This window comes from Pocillopora damicornis, chromosome 5 (genome assembly GCF_964200805.1).
Source record: "Pocillopora damicornis chromosome 5, jaPocDami1.2, whole genome shotgun sequence".
Classification (NCBI taxonomy): domain Eukaryota; kingdom Metazoa; phylum Cnidaria; class Anthozoa; order Scleractinia; family Pocilloporidae; genus Pocillopora; species Pocillopora damicornis.
This window is the reverse complement of record NC_142674.1, coordinates 18,870,176-18,894,500: the sequence shown is the minus strand read 5'-3', so window position 1 is coordinate 18,894,500 and position 24,325 is coordinate 18,870,176. Positions and strand designations below refer to the sequence as shown.

The 24,325-nt window shown below is 37.1% G+C and overlaps 2 protein-coding genes and 1 long non-coding RNA gene across 3 annotated transcripts; 1 reads left to right on the top strand and 2 right to left on the bottom strand.

Annotated features, from left to right (window-relative positions):
- Positions 1-8,249: 8,249 nt before the first annotated feature.
- LOC149045804 (beta-4C adrenergic receptor-like) lies at positions 8,250-10,518 on the top strand. Its single transcript, XM_089208382.1, has one exon. It carries the CDS (start codon positions 9,294-9,296, stop codon positions 10,263-10,265), a length of 972 nt encoding a protein of 323 aa, XP_089064508.1. The 5' UTR covers positions 8,250-9,293; the 3' UTR covers positions 10,266-10,518.
- Positions 10,519-13,515: 2,997 nt separating this feature from the next.
- Positions 13,516-14,655, bottom strand: LOC149045803 (histamine H2 receptor-like). The gene has a single exon (XM_089206086.1). The coding sequence runs from the start codon at positions 14,488-14,490 to the stop codon at positions 13,516-13,518; it is 975 nt and encodes a 324-aa protein (XP_089062212.1). The 5' UTR covers positions 14,491-14,655.
- A 5,373-nt stretch (positions 14,656-20,028) lies between these two features.
- On the bottom strand, positions 20,029-23,119 carry LOC149045802 (uncharacterized). The gene is made up of 4 exons (XR_016186650.1): positions 22,793-23,119; positions 21,818-21,921; positions 21,444-21,553; positions 20,029-20,880 (listed from the first exon to the last, which is right to left on the bottom strand). It is a non-coding gene; the product is annotated as an uncharacterized LOC149045802 (long non-coding RNA).
- Positions 23,120-24,325: the final 1,206 nt, after the last annotated feature.

Here is a 24,325-nt window from a genome sequence, read left to right as displayed (position 1 = left end):
GACCCTCATGTATCTAAATTCATCTTTGAACCCTGTCATTTACTGCTGGAAGATGAGACACGTTCGACACGTTATCATGGACATACTTCGAAAGATGTCTTGGAACAGCAATCGGCCATTTCGGGTAAACTACAATCGGTCATCGAGTGTCGTCCATATTGATAACTGATCTCCTCTGTGTGGCTTACAAAGACTATACACAGTAATTCTTTAGGACAAAGTGAAATAGGAACAAACAAGATTGTACATAAACTTAGTGATATGGCCCGGCAGCCAATTTTAATAGTTCCAATTTTAAGTACACAATATATCGAATAATCACAACTGGAAGGGCAGAGGCTACTTCGAGCTAGAAAGCTGGCTTTGTCATCGATCGATCATGAAATTGTAATTATGGATGCAAATAAAAGTAGAATAGGACACATGCTTTTATTCATATTAAGGTTTCCGTCGCTCTTAATTTCAGATCAAACCAGTAACGGTGGTTGCGCTCTTGAGCTTCGGAAAAGTCTCTTCTTTGGCTTGTAAATTTTGCCCATGACTGCCAACTGTTTCGCCGAATCCCTTAAAACTGAGATGCCAGCTTCAAATAAAATAGAAGGAAACCCGTGCCATCCATCCTTCTGCCTCAAAAGCAAAATTCCTAAATTACTCCTTAGTAATGGAAAACGAACTTCTTCCTATTATATACAGTCAACGCCTTGACTCCTTTGAATGTGTTATTCAAAGAAATTCTCAAAAGTTTTGAAATTAAGTATGTTCTTCCTTGTTATCTCTTTGCGCTTAGATGCAAATAACAGATAAGTTTTGACATCAATTTGACAATCCTTTTCAATTTCTAGACAAGTTAATGGGTCAATAAAGTGAAATGTAGTGAAAGCATTAGTCTCATAATAAAAGTGTTGAAAAGTTTATTTGTACAGATAATCGACGGCTTAAATTTCGGGCATATCTATGATCGAGTGTCTTCCACATCAATAGCTGAAATCTTCTGTGTGGCTAACAAGCGCTTTGTTTGGATGTTTGCTGTCGTTAGAGTAAACAGGGATGGGAGATACGAAATTGTATTTAGACTCAATGATGTCCCAATGGCCAAAATTATTGGTCACTTCAATATTTTAGTGAAATAATCTATGAAGGAATTGCAGTCGGAAAGACGGAGTGATTAAATTGAAGAGTAAAGCCGGTTTTACTTTAGTGAGATGTTGTTATTATGAAGGTTCTCGAAGAAGAAGGAATTGAGAGACATGATATTATATGCATCAAGGTTTTCGTCGTCTCTTTAAAACCAAAATAGAAACTCGATGAGAAAAAAACAAAACAAAACAAAATAAAAGAACAGAATCAACATGGATCTCAACATAGACATGTAAAAGTAACAACAAGCCGTTGGGACTCAGGAAAGGGTGACCGCTACTGCCTAACCCTTGACACCCCTAACATCAGTATGCATATTCTCCACACTGGTCTCTATACATTTCCAATGACACTGATAAAGAGAATTTGCTTTTTATTTTTCTCATAACCTTAATGTGTGATGCAGAGGTGATGTTGTAAAGAGAAATTAGAAGCTAGTCACTCCCAGGGGTCAAAAGGTTTATATAGGTGACCGCTTGATAGAGGTGAAAATTGCACAAACTAAGGGATACCATTTTCAGCACTTTAACAACCGACCTCCTAATACAGGGTGACCGCCAATACGGTGCTGCTTCATACAGGTGCCATTATATTCCTATCTGACTCCTTGTAAAACGTCATGACAAGTTATTTATACTTCTTAATTAATTCTTTGTTGCTGCTGATCAGTATTTTGACAATTTTTGCTTTACTTCGTTCCTTCTAATATATACTTTTGGCCAAGAGATTGTAGACGATTTATAACCTCTTGTTTTGGCCGAATCGAGAAATTAAAGTCCTGCGAAATTAAGTCACTGCTAAAACAAGTACTGAATGATTTATTATAGTCGAAATTAAATGTCAAAGTATCTCTCAAAAGAAACTTTTAACAATTTTTTAACAAGGTTTGTTTTCGAAATAGACTCGTTAAACATGGTAATACTATTTTCATACTTTTACAACACAAAAACCCGAGAGTAACCCGTGTCTAAGCTAGGCCGACATGGCTAATCAAGAAAAACTCATCCTTTAACAAAGATCTGAAATTTCCGCGTCTTAGCACAGACCTGAACTATCTGCAGCAAAATTTGGCCTAATTGCTAAAAACGTCGAATTTAAGCCACAGGTGTTGTCGCTGTTATAAATAGAATACTTTTTGGGTTCGGATTGCATCTCAGTATACAGTCATTGCACAAGTCCTTGTTAGGGACATGCAAAATAAAATGTGAAGTATGAAATGTTAATCAACTCATTTGCAGTATTTTTTTTTCGCCTTCATGGGCCGTTTGAAGCGTCTTTTTACTAAATTACTTCTGGACGAAGACGCCTCAAACGGCCCATGAAGGCTAAAAATATCACAAGTGCGTCGATTAACATTTCATTGAACTTTATTGAGATATTCAGACCGAGATGTGACTTAGATATGACGGCAATTTTCAGAGCCTTATTCATAACCCTCACATATTCTGTTCTAATTAACCATGAACACATAGTGTGGTCCACCCGTGGAACGACACTAAGTGAAGACGGTTTGCAAATTACGCAAGATGGCTGATTTCTTCCCAAGACATGTTCCACAGCATGTCCATGATAGCGTGTCGAATGTGTCTCATCTTTCAGAAGTAAATGGCAGGTTTCAAAGACGAATTAAGAAATGTGAGAGTCAATGAGTAAAATCAAAAATACTAAGCTCATTTTAATTGCTTTCATTTATTCCAGAGTGGCAGCTATGTTTATTACGGTGTTAATAAAACATAAAAAAGCGCATTTCAGGTCCAAGGTTTCTTCGAAAACATGATAAGCGACGCGGTGACATACAATGAACACGCTGAGCGCAAAACGGAGGCCAGATAGACATTGTATACGCGCTGAAACGACAAGGACGCACGCTGTACGGCTTTGGAGGCCGAAGAATGAAGAACTGACATGACGGATAAACTTTGGAGTTAGCAAGCGTGTGAAGGAAAGACTAAAATTTTTATGATAGCCTTCAGAAGGACTGCAAGCTCTTAATTATGTTTTACTTTTGCGTACATTATTAATTTTCATTATTTCCCCAAGTGATACCTACTTAATTTCGTGTATCTGTGTACTTGATGTTGCTTATTTTTTTGTAGCTCTAGCAAGGCTCAATGTTATACAAAGAATACAAAGAGAATTAAATTGCTTCTTTCGTTTCTACATTTGTTTGTAGTCCATGTTCATTTTACTGCGCCTCATGTGTATCAATGGGGGGAATAAGGCGAGCTTAGTATGGCCCATATGTAGCATGTAAACCCCAAAGAACCATGTTCAGAATATTTAAACGCAAATTACGAATAAAGCAGGCGTGTCGAAATAACAAAACCAGTCTTATCCACACGGGCATCGGAACAGTGGGTAACACCATAATTAGCGAATGAGAATCCGAAACAAGAGCAGGCGGACCGTCAAAAGCACGGAATAGCCCAAGTGATACTTTTTTAGACATTTACTCCGACGAAACGCAAACGGCCAAAACTTCAGTTTTTTACATTATCAAGTCAGATAAAATGAAATTGTCTCGTAATACCCCCACCGAAGTAGCACAGTTTCCTCCAAAACGCGCCTCCTTCGTTCATTTACAGTTTTGATTTCTGCCAAAAACTTAACGGTTTCGCTCAAATTCAGTAGCCTGTGGACTATTATAATTTCTTATTCAGATCTTACCGTTTATCTGTAAGGGAAATGTAGGTTCCAACCGCTTGGCTGTGAAAGGGGTGGGTACAAGACTATCTACGAGCATACCATCTCTGCCCGTGAGAAGGCTTGAGACGAATCGGGGAGAGGTCTGCCGGGGTCCGGCACTACCTGCCGACCTCTAGCTGACTACTCTACAGAGGACAATAGAGAATTGGCTGCCATTGAACTGCCAATAAGGTAGCTAAGGATCATAAGAATGGCGTATGGGGGAGTCAGGTAAATTCTATCGTGACAACCAAAATCCTCCGACCCCCAACTCCCGTCCTGCGACAAACAATGATCAGTCCGTCATTAAGCCACTAATTTGTTCAGTGTTTGTTTTAAAGTTAAAGAACATGAACAAGAAATCCAACGAGCTCTACAAACGCACTGTTACACGTGTTAAGCGAATGGTGGTAATCAAGGAAAACTGATAATTAATTTATTTTCTTTTAACTTCCTATCTCAGAACCGGCCGCAACCATCTGCCGAGATCCAAGCACTGTTTACTTCAACGTTGAATGACGGAGGGTACTATCATTGTTATCCTCAGTAAGGCTTGTGAGAAGTTGGCCTGCAAAAATATTTGTCTGAAATAGCGGAAATCATGAAAAAATTGTATTGTAACAAGTTTTCGCAATTTTTGCCTATATTCACCGAACTTGAAGATCTTCGTTCGACTTGTGTCGCTAACTGTGTCTTTAACATTTTCCTTCGTTCATCTTCATCTCAGATACCAGGGGCTTGTGACTCACAGGCGTGTTGGCGTATGGATGTATAGTGTATTTGTTTCTTTGATGATATTGTGGGGGCTTCTTAGTACTCGGGATCTTGTAGGTACAATTAATTTTGCTTTCAGTTTTATTATCACATTCGTGGTGTATATCAAAATATATCTAACTGTGCGACGGCACAAAAATCATACTCAGTCCATGCAAATACGAAACGAAGCTTAGTCTGAGGAGATAAAAAGCTTTATTGTCCTCATTACCTCCACAGTTGGCATATTCTACGTATATCTCGTGTTTTGAATTTTTTTTTTGCCCTACCTCATTTGCAAGGCTGTTATTCAAATCCACAGCTCGAGTATCGTTTTTTTGATGAGTTCTCACGCACTGAAAGACTCACTCAACTCGGCAAAAACTCGGTAAATTGAAAGAAGAATGCTCCAGGATCTCTGCCTGCAACGTGATCCATTCAACAAAATCTGCGCAAACAGATGCTTTATAACTCTATGCCCGTAAAAAACTTGTTCTCATTAAGGTAAGTGCAATCTTCTTCGCGGACTTTATCTCACTCCTTGTTAGAGTAATACTTCTTTAGAAAAAATCGATTATATTAAAAATTTGTTAGATTATATTCTGTGGCAATTCTAAAATGTCTTTCAAAATCTCAGAGAATATTTCTAAAAGCCTCGATTTCTCCTGGTTTTTAAGAACAACGGAACGGGGATCAAACTTTGCCAAGGGAGTTTCGGGGGGGGGGGATGATCAGTCGTCGCCAACAGAGTGTAAAGAGAGATTATTAAAAACTAACACGCTTTTAAGGAGGGAGGGGGTAATAAGAATATTACAATCTTATGGGGAATAATATTGTTTTTATCTTGACACAACCAAAATCCTCCTTAGGAAATAAATAAAACATAAAAAAGCTTTCAAGATTACAACAATACGTTCTGAACAATAAGCAATGTTTGGTTTAGTTATCTTAACCGATAATCAGTTATGAACCTTTCGGTATCACCGGTTTTCTAACACTGACCTCGCTTTTCCCAAATGCGTTTGGGCAGTAATCGTTGCTTTTAGCGGTAAAAGCGTTTAATATGAGTTTCTACAGAAGAAAGCCATTAAAAAAGTTCACGTGTAATATATCTTCCTGGGAGACTGCTCATAATTTATCGCCTGTGAGGGGAGGGGAGGGCGTTAGAGGATCTTGGTCGAGTCACAACAATGTTTACACAGCCCCCCATAGGGTTCTATAAGATTCCTACGACCCCTCCCTCCCTTGTTGACAGTTGATTGGCAGTCAATTTACTATAGTCCCCTATTAATACTCTGTTGGCGGCGACTGCCCCCCTCCCCCCCCCCCCCTTCCGCTTTATTTAACCCTTTAACTCCCAAGAACTGATTGTTAATTTTCCCCTCTACTTGCTAGACATTTTCTTGTAAGTAAGTTACAAGAATTTGATGTTAGGTCAAGGTAACAACTTCTACCTGATAGGTTTAAGTATTCTCATTACCTGTTCGCTGGATAATGTATGGATATTTTAGAAAGAAATTAGTTTTAAATCATTCCTGAGAGTTAAAAGGTTAAAGCCAAGAGACGTTGTTACAAATAATCTCAGAGATTTTTGAAGACATCTTCAAATCATTATGTAATCATCATGGATAAGCCCGAAATTTGAGCCGTCGATTATCTCAACAAAAGCTTTCAATCACTTTTATTACGAGACTAATTTTTTTGACTACATTTTACATAATTGACGCATTAACTTATCTAGAAATTGGTCGGCGTTTTAGGTAGGTTTTCTTTCGCCACCGCGGCTGAAAAACAGCTCAAACAACGAAAACCCTGTAAAAAGCACTGCTTTTTGGTTGTCGGTTTGGAAAAAGGGCTGTTTAGAGAAGTTAATTGCCAAGGAAATCGAAAATTACGAACCGACCCAGCTTGACACTTTGCTCGAGCGATCCAACGCCGAAATTAAAAACAAACATGGTTAATCCTCGGAAACGACGATTCCATTTCATCGAAAGTGATCTGGACACAGACTGAACAATTCCTTTCTTGAACTGTTTAGCCGGACTTTGACCTTTTTTGCGCCTTAAAGATGTGAACATATCATTGAAGAAATGTAAAATGGTTTCCGTGTTTATATAGCCTGATGTAAACACGCGGGAGGTTGGGAGAACACGAGAGAAGCGTAGGAAACCACGACGCGAAGCGGAGTGGTTTCCAGCTTATCGAGTGTAAATAACTGATGAAAGAGGAACGAAAACCGTGTTTACATACGCTCATGTAAAATGGTTTTATGGCCAATCAGAGCGCGCGTACTATTTGAATTATTTTATAATACATATTACTGTTTTGATCGTACGCGGTTGATTTGACCAAACGCACAGTTTGAATAAATTATTTTTGCACTTGATGCACGCGCTTTGCTTATGCCTATTACGATAAGCTATCTCGTATTTTTTCATGTTTATTATGAACACGTAATCATATGATTTTTTCTCGTGCAATTTGGAATAAATAAGCACTCGTTAATTTTTTCAAAGACCACAAATTGCACTCGCCCTACTGGCTCGTACAATTTACTCGTACTTATTTATTCCAAATTGCACTCGAAATCATGTGATTACCTATACAAATTATGTACACTTAAATCTTCCTCCAAATTATCGCAAACCAAGAAAGAACCATTTCGATCAGCATGGTCACGCGAGAAGTGTGATGGTATGGTTGTATACCATATCATCGGAAGAAGTAAATAATAAACACTTTAATTGGTCACAAGCTACTGATATCGATATCTCCATGATATCAACTCACTCATAAAAGATAGGACCCTCTATTCCAGACGAACACAACGTGTTGCGATGTTACTCTTTGGGAAGACAGTTTCTCCTTATTTCGGGCAGTGATTCTCTCAAAATGTTACCTTTCCTCCCAAAAGTGATGAACTTCAACAAAAGGTATCCTCTTAATTCTCGCAGTGGGATTTTGGTATGTCAGCCAATGACAAAGAAAGAACTTACATCAGACATATTAATTCACATATGGAGGCAGTCAAGATGTTCATTGTATTTTGAAATCGACATTTTTTCTCTCGAGGCTTGTTTTTTTAATCATATACCTTAGAGATGTTAATACTCATACTAAAACAAAATAAAATGTGTCCTTGAAAGCCTCCCTTGCCCCAGCCCCTAGCTCCGCCGTCCCTGAGGTATTCATGTATCACCATATACGATAGTCGAACGCCGATTGTAAAATTACGCCAGATGGCTGATTTGTTCTCCAAGATGTTCTTCGTATTCTGACGTAATGTATTTAGGAATTGCAGTAGCAAAGACGAAGAGATTAAATTGAATAGTAAAGCTGGTTTCACTTTAGTGAGATGTTGTTATTATGAAGGTACTTCAAGAGGAGGGAAATAACCAACAATAAAATGAAAAAACAGCATCAACCTGGATCTCAAAATAGACAAGTAACGATAACAACAAGCCGTTGGGACTCGGGAAAGGGTGACCGCCACTTGATAACCTTTACACCCTAACATCAGTATGCATATTCTCCATACTGTTCTCTATATATTTCCAATGACATTGACAAGGAGAATTTGCGTAACAAGAAAGAGCTGCTTTTATTTGGTGATCATTTCCAATTTTCTCTCATAACCTTAATGTGTGACGCAGGGTTGATGTTGTAAAGAGAAATTAGAAGCTAGTCACCCTTAGGGGTCAAAGGATTAATAAAGGTGACCGCTTGATGGAGGTGAAAATTACACTAACTAAGGGATACCATTTTCAACACTTTAACAAACGACCACCCAAAACAGGGTGACCGCTAATGTGGCGCCGCTTCGTACAGGTGCCATTGTATTCCTATCTGACTCTTTGTAAAACGTCATGACAAGTTATTTATACTTGTCAATTAATTTTTTGTTCCTGCTGATCAATATTTTGACAAATTTCGCATAACTTAGTTCCTTCTAATATATAATTTTGGCCAAGAGATTGTAAATAGTTTATGATCTCTTGTTTTGGCCAAATCGAGAAATTAAAGTCCCGCGAAATTAATTAATTAAAAAAGCGCATTTCAAGTCTCATTTGCGAAGAAGCTCGTGGTTGTATGTATGCCTCCTTAAGGCTATCAAAAAAAATTTCAGTATTTCCTTTACACCCTTGCTAACTCTTCATTCTTCTGCTAAGTTCTTCATTCTTTAGCCTCCAAAACCGTAGAGCGTGCGTCTTTGTCGTTTCAGCGGGTATACAACGTCCATGGCGGTCACGGTCTTGCGCTTAGCGTGCTCAGTGTATGTCACCGCGTCGCGTATTACGTTTTCGAGGAAAACTTTAAGAGCTCCATGAGTTTCTTCCCAAATGAGACCTGAAATGCGCTTTCTTATGTTTTATTAATATCCTAGTTAACATAGCTGTCACACTGAAATAAACGAAGGCAATTAAAATGAGCTTAATCTTTAGAACATGAACGAGAAATTGAATGGGCTCTACAAACGTGCAGTTACACTTGTTAAGCGAATGGATGTAATCAAGGAAGACTTATAATCATTTTCTTGTAGCTTCCTATCTCATCACCGGCCGCAACCATCTGCTGAGATCCAAAGACTGTTTACTTCAACGTTGAATGACGGAGTGTACTATCGTTGTTATCCTCACTAAGGCTTGTGAGAAGTTTGCCCGCTAAAATATCGCAAACCATTCAATATTTGTCTGAAATAGCGGCTCCTAGCGGAAATCATGAGCAAATTGTTTTGTAACCAGTCTTCGCAGTTTTTTCCCATATTCACCGAACTTGAAGATCTTCGTTCGACTTGTATCACCAACTGCGTCTTTAACATTTTTCTTACTTACACCGCCTTCATGTTGAATATTGTGACAATCTATGCCATACACAAAACTGCAACAATGCCAAAAACTCTGAAAACTCTGCTGCTAAGTCTTGCCTGCTCGGATGTTGCTGTTGGTTTGTTTATTCAACCGTTATACACTTTCTTTTTGATCAACTGGCTTCGATTAGACAATCCTGGCTGTAACACTCAACAGGTGCGGACGATTTTAGGTTATTTATTCTCAACCGCTTCGTTCCATGGTGTTGTGGCTGTAAGTGTAGACAGGTTCTTAGCTGTTCATCTTCATCTCAGATACCAAGAGCTTGTGACTCACAGGCGTGTTGTTATTGTTGTGATTGGCATATGGGTGTACAGTGCATTTTCCTCTTTGATGATATTTTGGGGGCTTCTTGGTACTCGGGATCTTATAAGTACAATTAATATAGCTTTCAGTTTTATTATCACACTCGTGGCGTACATCAGGATATATCTAACTGTACGACGGCACAAGAATCAGATTCGGTCCATGCAAATACGAAACGAAGCTCATTCTGAAGAGATCAACTTCAGTGTCCTCATTAAATCCACAGTTGGCATATTCTACGTATATCTCGTATTTTTAATGTGTTATTTGCCCTATTTCATTTGCATAGCTGTTATTCAAATCTATAGCTCGAGTATCTCCTTAAAGAAACTTTTCCTTTACTCGCTGACTCTCGCGTACCTGAATTCATCTTTGAACCCTGTCATTTACTGCTGGAAGATGAGACACGTTCGACACGCTATCATAGACATACTGCGAAAGATGTCTTGGATCAGCAATCGGCCATTTCGGATCAACTACAATCGGTCATCGAGTGTCGTGCATATTGATAACTGATGCCTTCTGTGTGGCTTACAAACACTACATACAGTAGTTGTTTACTACAAAGTGAAATAGTGACAAACAAGATTGTACCGCATAAACTTTGTGATATGATCCAGCAGTCAAACGATCGCTTAGTACTAATTTTAATCACTCAATAAATCGAATAATCTGTAGTGTGATAGGGAAAGGCTAATTTGAGCAAGAAAGCTGGTTTTGTCATCGATGGATAGTGAAATTGTAATTATGGATGTAAATAAAAGTAGGATACGACTCAAGATTTTATTCACATCAAGGCTTCTGTTGCTCTTAATTTCAAATCAGAATTTAAAACCAATAACGGTGGTTGCGGACTTAAGCTTCGGAAAAGGTTTCATTTTTCCCTTGTAAATTTTGCCCATAACTGCTAACTATTTCGCCGAATCTCTTAAAACTAGTACTGGCAACTAAGTGACATGCCAGCTTCAAATAAAACAGAAGGAAATGTTTTGCCATCCATCCTTCTGCCTCAAAAGCAGAATTCCCAAATTACTCTTTAGTTAATAGACAGACAACCCCTTGACTACCCTTAATGTGTAATTTGAAGAACTTCTCAAGCAAACAGGTAACAAGAATGAGAGAGATGATCAATTTGGGGACATAGTATGGATAGTAAGAATGTCAGGACTAAACAACAAATAAAAATAAGGTTTGATCATGAGCGAAGGGAATAAACTTCCAGTTCTTTCATTAGAAGTTAAAAACTTTAATTGATCCTATGATAAAAAGATATAGCGTCACATTGAGAGCGTCTCGTGATGCCCTCAGGAAGAAAAACAAACAGGAGCTAGTATTTACGAGGGAAGAAGAATCCATGTTAATCATTCGCTAGTGAGTGGATTCAAAACGAAAATGTATGATCAATATCCTTGAAAATTAACAAACAAAAAAGAGCATCGAGTTTGTCGTAACACTTTTGAGGTAAAAAAGTAGTCGAAGTAGAATGCTGCATATGAAAAGGGAAACAGAGGTGGCTTTAGAGTTATTGATTATCCAGGAGATGTTTGCAGGTGGTTCTTGATAATAACGGGAGTTTTGAGAACTTAAAATTAAGTTTGTTATTTCTTTTGTTTATATGCAAATAACAGATAGATTTTGAAATCATTATGACAATTCTTTGCAATTTCTAGACAAGTTGATGGGTCAATAAAATGAAATGTATTGAAAAAATTAGTCTCGAAATAAAAGTGTTCAAAAGTTTGTTTATACAGGTAATCGACGGTTAAATTTTGGGCACATCTATGATGATTATGTGGCAATTTGAAAATGCCTTTCAAAATCTCGGAGAATATTTCGAAAACCCTCGTAAATGCGTATAATCTGAGTTCACAGCAGAAAGCCATTAAAGATAATTCATCTGTCATTTACCTCCTAAGAGACTGGTCATTATTTGTCACCTGTGGGGAGAGGGGGGTGTTAGAGGATCTTGGTCGAGTCACAACAATCTTTACACAGCCCCCCATAAGATTCTATGAGATTCCAATCACCCCTCCCTTCTAGCTGACAGTTAATCGGTCAGTCAGTCTCCTCTTAATACTCTGTTAGCGACAACTGAAACCCCTTCCATCTTTCCTTGGAGCCAGGAAAAATCGACGCTGTTACAAATAATCTCCCAGATTTTGAAAGACATCTTTAAATCACCACGTAATCGTAATGGATAATCCTGAAATTTAAGCCGTCGATTATCTGTCAAATAAAACAAACTTTTATAACGAGAATAACTTTTTGACTATATTTTACATAACTGACCCATGAACTTCTCTAGAAATTAGAAAGAATTGTTAAATTAATTCAAAAACCTATCTGCTATTGCGTCTAAGCGAAAGGAGATTACAAAGAAAAACATACTTAATTTTAAATTCATAAAATTCCCGGTGAGCTAGTGTCATGTAAAATCTCATTGAAACATATGCAGACTAATCAATAACTTTCGTTTTCGCATGCAGCACTCTGTTTTGAATAAATCTTTACCACAAAAGTGTAACCAAAGGCAATCGAAATACTCTTCGCTGTTTGTTTAGTTTTCAAGCATATCAATCAGCCCATTTTCGTTTTCCATTCACTCGATTGACAATGATAAACAATAATTTCCCTCTCCCTCTTAAATACGTGCTCCTGGTTTCTTCTCTTCCTGAGAAAAAACGTGACGCTCCAGAGGTGACGCTATACCATTTCATCGTGGAATCATTTAAATTTTTTAACTTCTTAAGAAAGAGCTAGGAGTTTATTCTCTTCACGCATGGTCGTAACTTATATTTATTTGCTGTTTATTCCCGAGCATCTTACTATCAATACCATGTCCCTAAATTGATCTTCTTTGTCATTCTCATTATCTGCTTGCTCTAAACTTTCTTTAATTACACTTTAGTAGGGGGGGTTAAAGAGTTGACTGTTTATTAATATGAGCACCGAATACTCCTCCAACACGCTATTTTAAGCCACTTAAATTATGTCTTAAATGTGCGTGAAAATTATCATAAACCAAGAAAGAACTATCCCAATCAGCATGGTCACGCGAAAAGTGACCTGTCGCGGTAAAATTCATTCGTTTAAGATAAAAGTTATATGGCATATCATTGGAAATAGTAAATTCCGTAGGAAATAGTAAAAACGCTGCAATTGATCACATTAAGTTATTCAAAAGCTATTTTGGTTTTTTTTTTGTTTGTGTGTGTTTTCCTATTTTCCAAACAAGCCTAGTTAATCGTCAGACTTGTGCAAACGAAAGCGATAACGATAAAATTCTTTTTGATTGTAAATAGTTCACATTGCCACAATGATGTTAGCAATACAAGTTATCCTGCGAAGTAAAAAGTGGTAAATTGAAAGAAAAATACTGCAGGATGTCTACATACAGCGTGATCCATTCATTAAGATTAGCGCAAACAGATGCTTTTAACTCTATGCCTGTAAAAGTTTTTTCGCATTTAGGTACGAGCATTTGTCTTCGCGGACTTTATCTCACTCCTTTTTAGGGTAATGCTTCTATGGAAAAAAAAAATGATTACATTGATAATAAAAATTCGCTTTTTCATGAGTTATAGCAGCTTTTTTGAAGATGCTTCGAGGAAATTCCCCTCCGGATCAACATATGGCTAAATAAAAAAAATGACTTATCGAAGTTTTGAGCCATGTATTGTCCTGAGTTTATGTACAATATTCTTTCTCCCCATTTACTTTGTGGTAAACAAACCGTGCACAGTCCTTGTTGGGCGCACAGAGTGGATCAGTTATCAACATGGATGACACTCGATGATCGATTGTAGTTTATCCGTAATGGCCGATTGCTGGTTCTAAACATCTTTCGAAGTATGTTCACGATGGCGTGTCGAACGTGTCTCATGTTCCAGCAGTAAATGACAGGATTCAAAGATGAATTAAGAAATATGAGAGTCATTGAGTAAAGGAAAAATTGTTTTAAAGCGACACTTGAGCCATAGATTCGAATAACAGCCTTGCAAATGAAAAAAGGCAAATAACAAATCAACAACAAGAGATATACGTAAAATATGCTAACTGTGGATTTAATTAGAACAATAAAGTGTTTTATTTCATCAGAATGAGCTACTTCTTGTACTTGCATAGAATGAATCTGATTCTTGTGCCGTCGTATAATTAAATATATCCTGGTGTACACCACAAATGTGACAATGAAACCGAAAGCTGCAAGAACTGACTCTGTAATACTCCAAACACTAGGCAACCCCCACAATACTGTCGAAGAAACAAATGCACTGCACAACCATTTCCCGATCATCACAACGACAACACGCTTGTGAGTCACAAGCTCTTGATATCTGAGATGAAGATGAACAGCTAAGAACCTGTCTACACTTACAGCCACAACACCAAGGAACGAAGCAGTTGAGAATAAATAACCTGAAATATTCAGCACTTGGTAAGTATTACAGTTAATATTTTCCAGTTGTAACCACTTGACCAGAAAGAAAGTGTATATTGGTTGGCTAAACAAACCAACAGCAACATCTGAGAAGGCAAGACTCAGCAGCAGAGTTTTCAAAGTTTTTGCCATAGCCGAAGTTTTGTGGATGGCGTAGATTGTCACAATATTCAACATGATGGAGGTGTGAGTTGTAAAATTGCTAAAAATGCAATTGGTGATAAAAGTCGAACGAAGATCTTTAAGTTCAGTGTATCTGGGAATATAATCCAAAGACTCGTTACAAAATAATTCGCTCATGATCTCAACTCACTCATAAAAGATAGGGCCCTGTATTCCAGACAAACAGAACGTGTTGCGATTCTTTAGCAGGACAGTTTCTCCTTATTTTGGGCAGAAAATCTTGAGCTGATTCCACTTTCTGCCTAAAATGTTACCTTTCCTCCCAAAAGTGATAAAATTTAAGAAAAGGAATCCTCTTAATCCTCGCAATCTGAGTTTTTGGAATGTCAGCTAATGATAAAGAAAGAGCTTACGTCAGACAAATTAATTCACAGATGGAGGAAGTCAAGATGTTCAATTGTATTTTGAAATCGACACTTTTCTCCCGAGGCTTGTTTTTTAATTATATATCTTGAAGATGTTAATACTCATACTAACACAAAATAAAACATGTCCTTGAAAGCCTCTCTTGCTACAGCCCCTAGCTCTGCCGTCCCTGAGGTATTCAGGTATCACCATGAACGACACTTGAACGCCGATTGTAAAATTGCGCCAGATGGCTGATTTGTTCTCCAAGATATGTTCAGCGGTATTTCCATGAAAGCGCGTCGAATGCGTCTCACCTTTTAAAAATAAATGAAAATCCGCTATGGAACTCTTTCTAATATCTCAGTTCTCGCTATTTGCGAATCGGTCTTTGCAGTAATCGTTGCTGTTCAAAGTAGATGCATACAATTTGGGTTTCTACGGCAGAAAGCCGTTAAAAAATAGTCTCTCTATCATATATCGTACAAAAGGAACGGTCAGTATTTATTTTCTGGGGTGGGAAGGAAGGCAAAGGATTCAGTAGGACATATGCTTTTATTCCTATCAAAGTTTCCGTCGCTTTCAATTTAAAATAAGAATTAAGAAACCGGTAACGGTAGTTGCGGACTTAAGCTTCGGAAATGGTTTCTTTTTTTTCTATGTAAATTTTGCCTATAACTGCCAACTGTTTCACCAAACCTCTTAAAACTAGCACTGACAACTAAGTGACATGCCAGCTTCAAATAAAACAGAAGGAAACCTATGTCATCTATACTTCTGCCTCAAACGCAGAATTCCCAAATTACTTTGTTATAGTGGAAACGAACTTTTTCCTCTTAATATACAGTCAACTTTTTGACTACCCTTAATGTGCAATTTGAAGAAATTCTTAAGCAAACTGGTAATAAGAACAACAGAGATGATCAATTTGGGGACATGGTATTGATTGTAAGATTCTCAGGACTAAACAAGGAATAAATATAAGGTTTGATCATGAGCGAAGGGAAAAAAACTTCCAGCTCTTTCATTAGAAATTTAAACTTTAATTGATCATACGATAAAACGGTATAGCGTTACGTTGAGAGCGTCTCGTAATTCCCTCAGGAAGAAAAGCAAACAGGAACTAGTATTTACGAGGGAAGAAAAATCGATGTTAATCATTGGCTAATGAGTGGATTCAAAACGAAAATCGATTGGACGATATACTTGGAAATTAAACAAACAACGAAAAGCATGCATCGAGTTTGTCTCAACACTTTGAGGTAAAAAGTTAGTCAAATCAGAATGCTGGGTATGAAAACAAAAGCAGAGGATGCTATAAAGTTATTGATTAGCCCGCAGATATTTGCGGGTGGTCCTTGATAATAGCAGGAGTTTTGACAACTTAAAAGTAAGTGTGTTTTTCCTTGTCATCTCCTTTCGCTTAGATGCAAATAACAGATAGGTTTTGACATCAATTTGACAATCATTTTTAATTTTTGGACAAGTTAAGAGTAAATGTCAGTAAAAATCAAGGAAAATTCAAAAAACGTGGCCACGGTCAAAAAATCGATTGCGCTCATACTTTGTCAGTTTGAAGGTCTAGGTAAGTAACTGAAGGATATGAGGTTAGTTTTTTGAAATATTCCATATAACGGCAGAAAACCACGAAAAACGGTCACCCTACCGGAAGCTCGGATTTCACCTAGCGGAAACTCGAAATTTTACACTTTTCAGCTTCTCGCTACACAGACGTTTACATAGCTGTAAATCTTTCTTAAGTATAATTGAATTCATTGATTCGTCCTTAGTTAAACCATGGGAATTATTTTTATCTCTGTTTATTTGTGAGCGAACTGAGACCCGATTAAGAAGACACACTTTTCTCATTTACGCGAAGGTGTAAAATAATCCAAACTCAGCGACGAAAAAAGCTGACCGGTAGTTCTTCAAATCCTCTGATATTATAACCAAAGACAGTTCAGTCATTGATTTTTAGGTCTACGGTTTTAAATCTTTAGGATCTAGTAGCACTTTTGCATGAACGCCGATCAAAATTCGATAAAATTCCAATTGAGCGCCTTTGGAATCTACAACTCTACATAACAAAGCACTATTGAATAAATTAACTCCTCGGCCAAAGTTTGTACATAAAACATAAGGGTTTTGCTTTTTTAGCGGTTTAAAGCGTTTTAAAAATATATATCAATGTTAAATATTGTCTACACAGGTAAAACAAACTATGAAACACCAAAATTACCACGAGCTGAAATTAAATCTCACAGGCTCGCTCCCTAATCTGCGTCACGCACGAGCGACTTAGCTACAATTAGTACAGTAACAAACAGATATTTACATCCGTTGATTTTTAATAAGTCGTATTTTTAAAATATCTTACTCAAAGATGTGCCAGGTTTCCCAGTTCACTCGCTGAAAAAAAAAAGAAAACCTTAATAGTAATTCTAGCTCAATAATAATTGATTTTATTTAGTATGAGAAGTTTTGTGCCGTCGAAAACCAATCGGAAGTAACTGTTTCCACGAAAAGCAAATATTGCATCGTTCTCTAAATAAACAAATCTACTTAACCATATAACCAGAGTATGTTGTTGGCGAAGTTAATAGACATACATAACAACGACGTCTTGCTCGTTCTTGAATATTGTCGGTGGGATTTGCGGCGCAGACGAACGCACTTGCTAAGTAACTTCCAATGGCTAATTTCTACCCTTACTCAGCTTTCGTCACACTGCTCACGCTGTGTAACAAGGATATAAAACATCGCACGAAGTTCTAAAAAACTCTCCGGACTTGAGAGATGGTTAGCGTGTTTTTAAAAGCCAACGAGTTTATTGGAGATGACTACCCGTACCGTCTCATCGTGTCACTTAGGCATAACCTGACACGATGTCGATAGTTTCGACTCCTGATGGCCGAGAGCACTCGGATTTGTACCCAATTCATTAGCTCAATTGGTAGAGCGCTGCACCGGTATCGCAGAGGTCATGGGTTCAAATCCCGTACTGGCCTGAAATTTTTTTTATTTTTTCAGGTCCTACTTACAACTACTAGTTTCAGTAGTGTTCTTAGCTGCGAGGATCTTCTAATTTCATCTTTCCACCGCAGTGCAAATATGTGAATTTTCATATATCTAAAATCTTCAAGCACTCGGATTTCTTTTTTTCCGAGTACGCCTGTGTCACTTACTGAATAATACATCATTCTCATTTATTCACCAGGCTTAAAAATATCACATTTATTCCATTGCGCGTATGCCACACATGACATTCCAATCCTAGCAGTATGCAGGATGTTTGTCCCATGAAGCACTCGGATTTTTTTTCCGATTATGCCTGTGTCACTTACTGAGTAATACATCATGTTCAAAAGTATTAATTTTTGCACCATACAGGAAGTTGTTTCGGGTCACTCAGCAAGAGCTGTGAAAAGTATCCGCACTGGAATAGGAATATATTTTTTCCAATCCATGAAGATATTTGACCTTTCAAAATAGCTCGTCCCTATGGGCTCAGGTAAATAACAACTAAAAAATGTACTACCAAGCAGGAACTGTCTCCAATGAGTTTTGTATCCTCTTCATTCTGTTGTCCAATGCGACTATTAAAAACACTATGAGTTTTACGACTTGCATGTTTTATTGATTGCGCTTGTCAAACAACACTACAGTCTGTCATTGATAGAGAAAATAAAGTTTAATTTTGACAATATTCGATGAAAAATACTAAGAATTTTCCAAAGAGGGCACCGAAGAATAAATATTGTGCACTGTCATTTTTACGATATTTAAAAAGGAGGGAAGGGGGTGGGGGAAAGGATTTAACAACCATACTACTCTCTCTCCCCAACCACCCACAAAGTGCACAGTTTGCACAGTATACTAGTGGAAACGTCACATCAACATTTATATGTTTACGTCTAATAGCACAATTACGGTCGTTGCATCACTCCAATATGGCCATAATAAATAATTCATTGGAGACAGTTTCTGTTTGGTAGAACATCAAGTAGTTGGTTGCTTACCTGAGCCCACAGGGACGAGCTGTTTTGAAAGCTCAAATATCTTCATGGATTGGAATAAATTTATTCCTTTTTCCAGTGCGGGTGCCTTCCTCAGCTCCTTGCAGTGACCAGAAACAACTTCCGGGATGGTGCAACAAAGATTACCCGTCCTTCGCCAACCTAAACCTAACTTGGCACGATGAACCGGACAGATAGTCATATCCGATAAATTCGCCGGCTTTTGAAAACATCCACATCTCGCCAAAATTAATTCTACCTCCATTTCAATTCCGGAAAATTTCAACGACTTTTTGTGAATTTTGATATCCCTGTTACACCGCGTGAGAGGCGTGACGGAAGTTGAAGAACTTGTGCGTTCGTCTGCGCCGCAAATCCCACCAACAATATTCAAGAACGAGCAAGACATCGCTGTTCTATGAAGTTCCCCGACAGTAAACTCTGGTTTTAGATGCAATGTTTCACAGATAAAGATAATTGGATTTATTTATTTAAAGAACGATGCAATTTTCGTGAGAACAGGTACTTCTGATTGGCTATCGACGGTATAAAGCTTCTCATTCTTAATAAAATCAATTCTTATCGTTTCAGTTTGAATTGCTATTATGATGTTTTCTTTTATTTTTACTTCAGCAAGTTAACTGGGGAACCTGGCACATCGTTGAGTAACATATTTTAAAATAAGACTTATTGTAAATTAACAGATGTAAATATCTGTTTGTTACTGTACTAATTGTAGCGAAGTCGCTCGTGCGTCACACAGATTAGGGAGCGAGCCTGTGAGATTTAATTTCAGCTCGTGGTAATTTTAGTGTTTCATATTTTGTTTTACCTGTGTAGACAATATTTAACATCAATATATATTTTTAAAAGGTTCAAACCGCTAAGAAATTTCACATGGAGAAAAGATATATTTAGGTGTCCTTAAACATGGATTAATCCTGTCTTAAACTTAGGTTTAATAAGTTTAAGTTGATGTTTAAGTCACTTATACCTAGATTTAAGTTGGACTTAAACCTGGCTTATACTATCTTAAGGCTAAAACTTAATGCAGGTTTAAGTGCACATTAAATGTGTCCAAAACATTCCTGTATGTTTAAGTACTGTTTAATTGAAGTAAACAGAGCTCAAACATTTAATGTTGTCAAAGTACCATTTAATGCAAATTAATCTGCTCAAAATTTGTTGCTTATTTTAGTTTTGAATCAAATTTGTGAAATCAGTGAAATATTATTGTTTTGTTGTTTCATTACTAAACTGCCACCCACCAGGTCACATATCACACTAAACAATATATGTTTCAAATTTCTTTTACTTTAAATTCACTGGTACACATTCTTAAAGCTACTGCCTATTTGTAATTAACCCTTTAACTCCCAGGAGTGATTAACAAGTAACTTCTCCCTAAAATATCTTTACCTTATCCAGCAAAGAGATAATGAGAATTCTCAAACTTATCAGGTATAGGTCTTTGTCTTGATATCACACCAGATTCTCATAACTAAGTTACAGGGAAATATGTAGCAGCTAGAGAGGATAGTTACCAATCAGATCTTGGGAGTTAAAGGGTTAAAATGTCACACATACCTAGCTTATTTATGCTTGACAGGAACAAATTTTCCCCATCATAAGTCAATAAATTTAACAATACTTGGAAGAAACTATCCCTGTGATCTAGATGACAATAATTTGTTCTAACAAAACAATTACTTCAGTTTGCCATTAAATACATGATAAATAAATGAATAAAAAGTAGAAAAAGTGTTAAGTATTTTTTCAATCACGACTCTTTGTTTATCTGCCTGACAGCCCAAAGTGGGCCAGCAGGTGCAGGCCTCTCCGACATGCCACCAACACTCCTTGGCTTAGCCATTGCCCTGGCATGGGGGGTCAAATTATTTTTGTAGGTTCTGTCTAGCCTGGCTTTTGCATTTGTCAAGCTTGTTCTTTCCCATGATAGCTTCTTGGTTACATATCTTGCCAGTTTCTTTTCTTTTTCACCAGTAATGAAATCTTCTTGCTCCTCATAATCTGATTCTTCACTACTCATATAATCAATGTAAAGGATTTCACTATAATACTGTTTTTCTTTTGGTGTCATAGAAGCTTGTAGCATCTCATAGGATGACTGACGCCTTTCCAGTTTCTAATGGAACAAAAAGCAACAATTCAGTCGTTATTTAGTTAATAACCAGACCAAATTATATCTATGAAACATATAATTTATTGTCAAATAGAAATACTTTTCTAACTCAAAATGATATCCCACAAAAGATATAAAATATTAAAATAACAATCAGCAATAAATAGAACTCCCAGAAAAAAATCATGCTACAAAACAGTACTAAATTAAAGCAAACCCATATTATTTGGTTAACTACCAGCAAGGTTGACTTTCCTAATTAATGTGTATTTGTACACCAGTTGTAAACATACCAGTCCAACCTACAGTGTATGACAAATTTGTGCATGGCATTGTTTCATTTTTTGTTGCTGTATATTATCCCACATTGTAAATTGTGTTTTCAAACTATTATTATGTTGGTACAATGCCATGCACAAATTTGCCACAGTATTAAACAACACTTGTTGTCAAACTGAATTGAAATGTTTGATTCAGAAGCCATGCTTCAGCCACACTATCTTGAAAATTTATTCTTGAATATAGGTTTAGCATGGCAAAAGCAAGACAACTTAGCTAGTCCTTACATTTAGCAATTGCCTGCTCCTTTTGCACTTTTCTTTATGCTCTTCATTTTTCCCTTTTCTTATCCTCTGCTCTCTTTATTTAGTTGTTTTGAAGTACCAATAAAACTGAGCTGTTGAGTTAAAAACAATAATTATTATCGCTGCATGATATCCTAAAATTACAATACAATGACAAGTCTACGTGTATATGTAACATCAGCTTATGGATATATATTAATTAAAAGAATTAATGCTGTTAATATTGTGTTTTCCCTCTCAGTTGTTAAGTTTTCTGTCCAACATATTTCAGAAAATTTGTTTGATTTTGCACAAGGTAAATGCTTCTTGTTCTAACTTGCACACAACATTAAAACTTGATTCCTGTAATGTAATACCTTCCATTTGTAAGTCAGTCCATAGGCAGCTTTCTCCTCCATGCTCTTTTTTCAGTACTTCTTTCACTTTTGTAAAAATACTCTGGTTTCTCTCTGACTGTGGACTGTAATAAAAATGAGAATATTATTTTTGTTTTAAACAATAGCCAGAGGCAGTTATAATAATATTATTATTATTCAGCCAAAAAAGGAAATAATAATCCAAGTAAAGCAGTTATACAAGAGGGATAATTTTCTAATCACTGCTGGTACAGTGCGGAAGCTACATGCTTTTTACACCTTCAAACTAACATTAGGATTTCTGGTTCTTGGAGGGAAAAGATTTCTCAAAACAAAAATTTGCATGTATTAATCTATCAGCAACATAATAGTAACATAACAGATTCTAAAAGTTTACCACCTCCTACTCCCAATTTGAATATTTTACACTGGCCCCAGACTCTAAACACTGACCTCAAAACAGATAACTAACAGTCCCTTAGAAGAAGCTGGTCAGAGAGAGATTTAGTTCTTGGTGGTAAAGTTTTAATTCTAATATCTTGCATGCCATCTCTCTTAGTGCCTTGCTATTTAATATGGAAGAACATCATATGTCAAAAGTCAATTCAAACCACAAACTTGTTTATTTCTTTAATCAGGGTCAGCAGGGTTTTTGGGTAAACAGTACACAGTGGAATTTTAAACTGGGTAAACAGTATTTTTGCTAAATGCTTGCAAAATAGGCACAAGAATTCAGCACAAGGATGTCCCAACTTTGTGATAAGCACTAGGACCAACATCTACACATATTGTGCTTTAAGTTAACACAGAACACGCGTGATGGCGGAATGGCGGAATGGCGGAGTGGCGGAATGGCGGTGTCTCTAAAGACACGTTTTATGCTTCTGATACACCGCAACTGAAAATCTGAAACACAACTTAACGGTACTAAAGTTGAAAAAATTTATAACCTTAAAGTAATTAAAGAATATTTACCCTTAAGTCATTTGGAATCACAACATTCGATTCTCTGCGAGAGCTTTTAGAACGTTTGTTGCCTTTCTTCTTTGCCTGCCCTTCCAGACTCGCAAGTTGGTTCTACAGCTTTGCATTTTCTTGCTGAAGGACTGCATTCGTATCTTCTAGTTTCTTTTGCCCTTCGAGAATCGAATCAATCCTTCTACTCATTCTTTCCATAAGAACAAGCTGTCTCTCTTGAACTGGATCGTTTGCAGCCATCATCCTATCGAGGAAGAATCCAAACACGTGCCCGCAACGAAACGAAACTCGACCGAGTGAACGAACGACAGTGAAAGATCAAATATCCCGCGATTATAGTTTTGGACATTTGATTGGCGTTCATACGGTATTTGTCATGCGCATAAGGATCTCGGCCTCACTCTGGGGACGAGACATACCGCGTCCTCGATACAAACGCGCGCTTTTCAACGTTCAGTTAGAGATGTCTGGTGACGTTTGCAGTTCAGAGCTGTTCACTTCATGCTCAGAAATCCCGGTTTCCTTGTTCAGCAAAACCAATGCTTGGGAAGTTTTAATACCCTTTGTGTGTGGGACGCAAATAACTTTGAACCTAGAGCATCAAGCTACTTTTTGCCTGTTTATAGGATACACAGTCTTTTTGCTGGAGCTTATTGAACTCTTGACAATGTAAAACTCATGGCAGTTTGCCCTATTCCACGCCGTACCATTATTTTACCAGCCAGTTATTAACATCAATCTACATTCACATGTCGTTGTTGTTTTTAATATATTTAACAATAAATATTATTCCCCTTAGTGGTGGTGGATATTTAATGAGCTGTGAAGTATATACCAAACCAGTGAGATAAAAGAATTATAAATTTATATCTCAGAACACTGCAAAAAAAAGTTTTTCACACTTCAGCTTAAGCTGGGAAGTGGATAGCACATGCATGTACTATCCTGAGTTTGAGTAGCCAATCAGAGCGTGCAAAAAACACTGTCCACTGGTTTGGTATATACTAAAATTATATGGTTTTGAAGAAATGTACCTTATTTGCTCAGGTTAGTCAAATTCCCTGTGCAACCACCTTCCTTTAGTGAAACAGTTTCCAATACAAGAAATCAAGTCTCTTGTTCACAATCAACAAAGACAGTTTCATTACCCAAAGAATTGAAAAAGCAATAAAATCAGTAGCGTGAAATATTGTGGCTTTACTAAATACATAATATTAATATTAATCTATGATTAATTCATTGAAGGTTGCTGGAGGCTGCTCTCGTATGGTTTCTGGTTCTGGTGAGAGATTATGTCAATAAAGTAGACTTGGTGTACACCAAAAGATTTGATGTGTTTTTAAGGTCCATAAACACGGCATAAATATTATGATAAATTTAATGTTGTATTTAAGGCTCCTTTAACTAGACCTTAAATCTCCCCAATAGGTTTAACGTTAGATTTAAGGTGGTTTAAAGTAACCCTAAATCTTTCAAAGGATTTAAGTACGGTTAAAATGACTTAAACATAGCTTAAATCTCAAAGTCGAT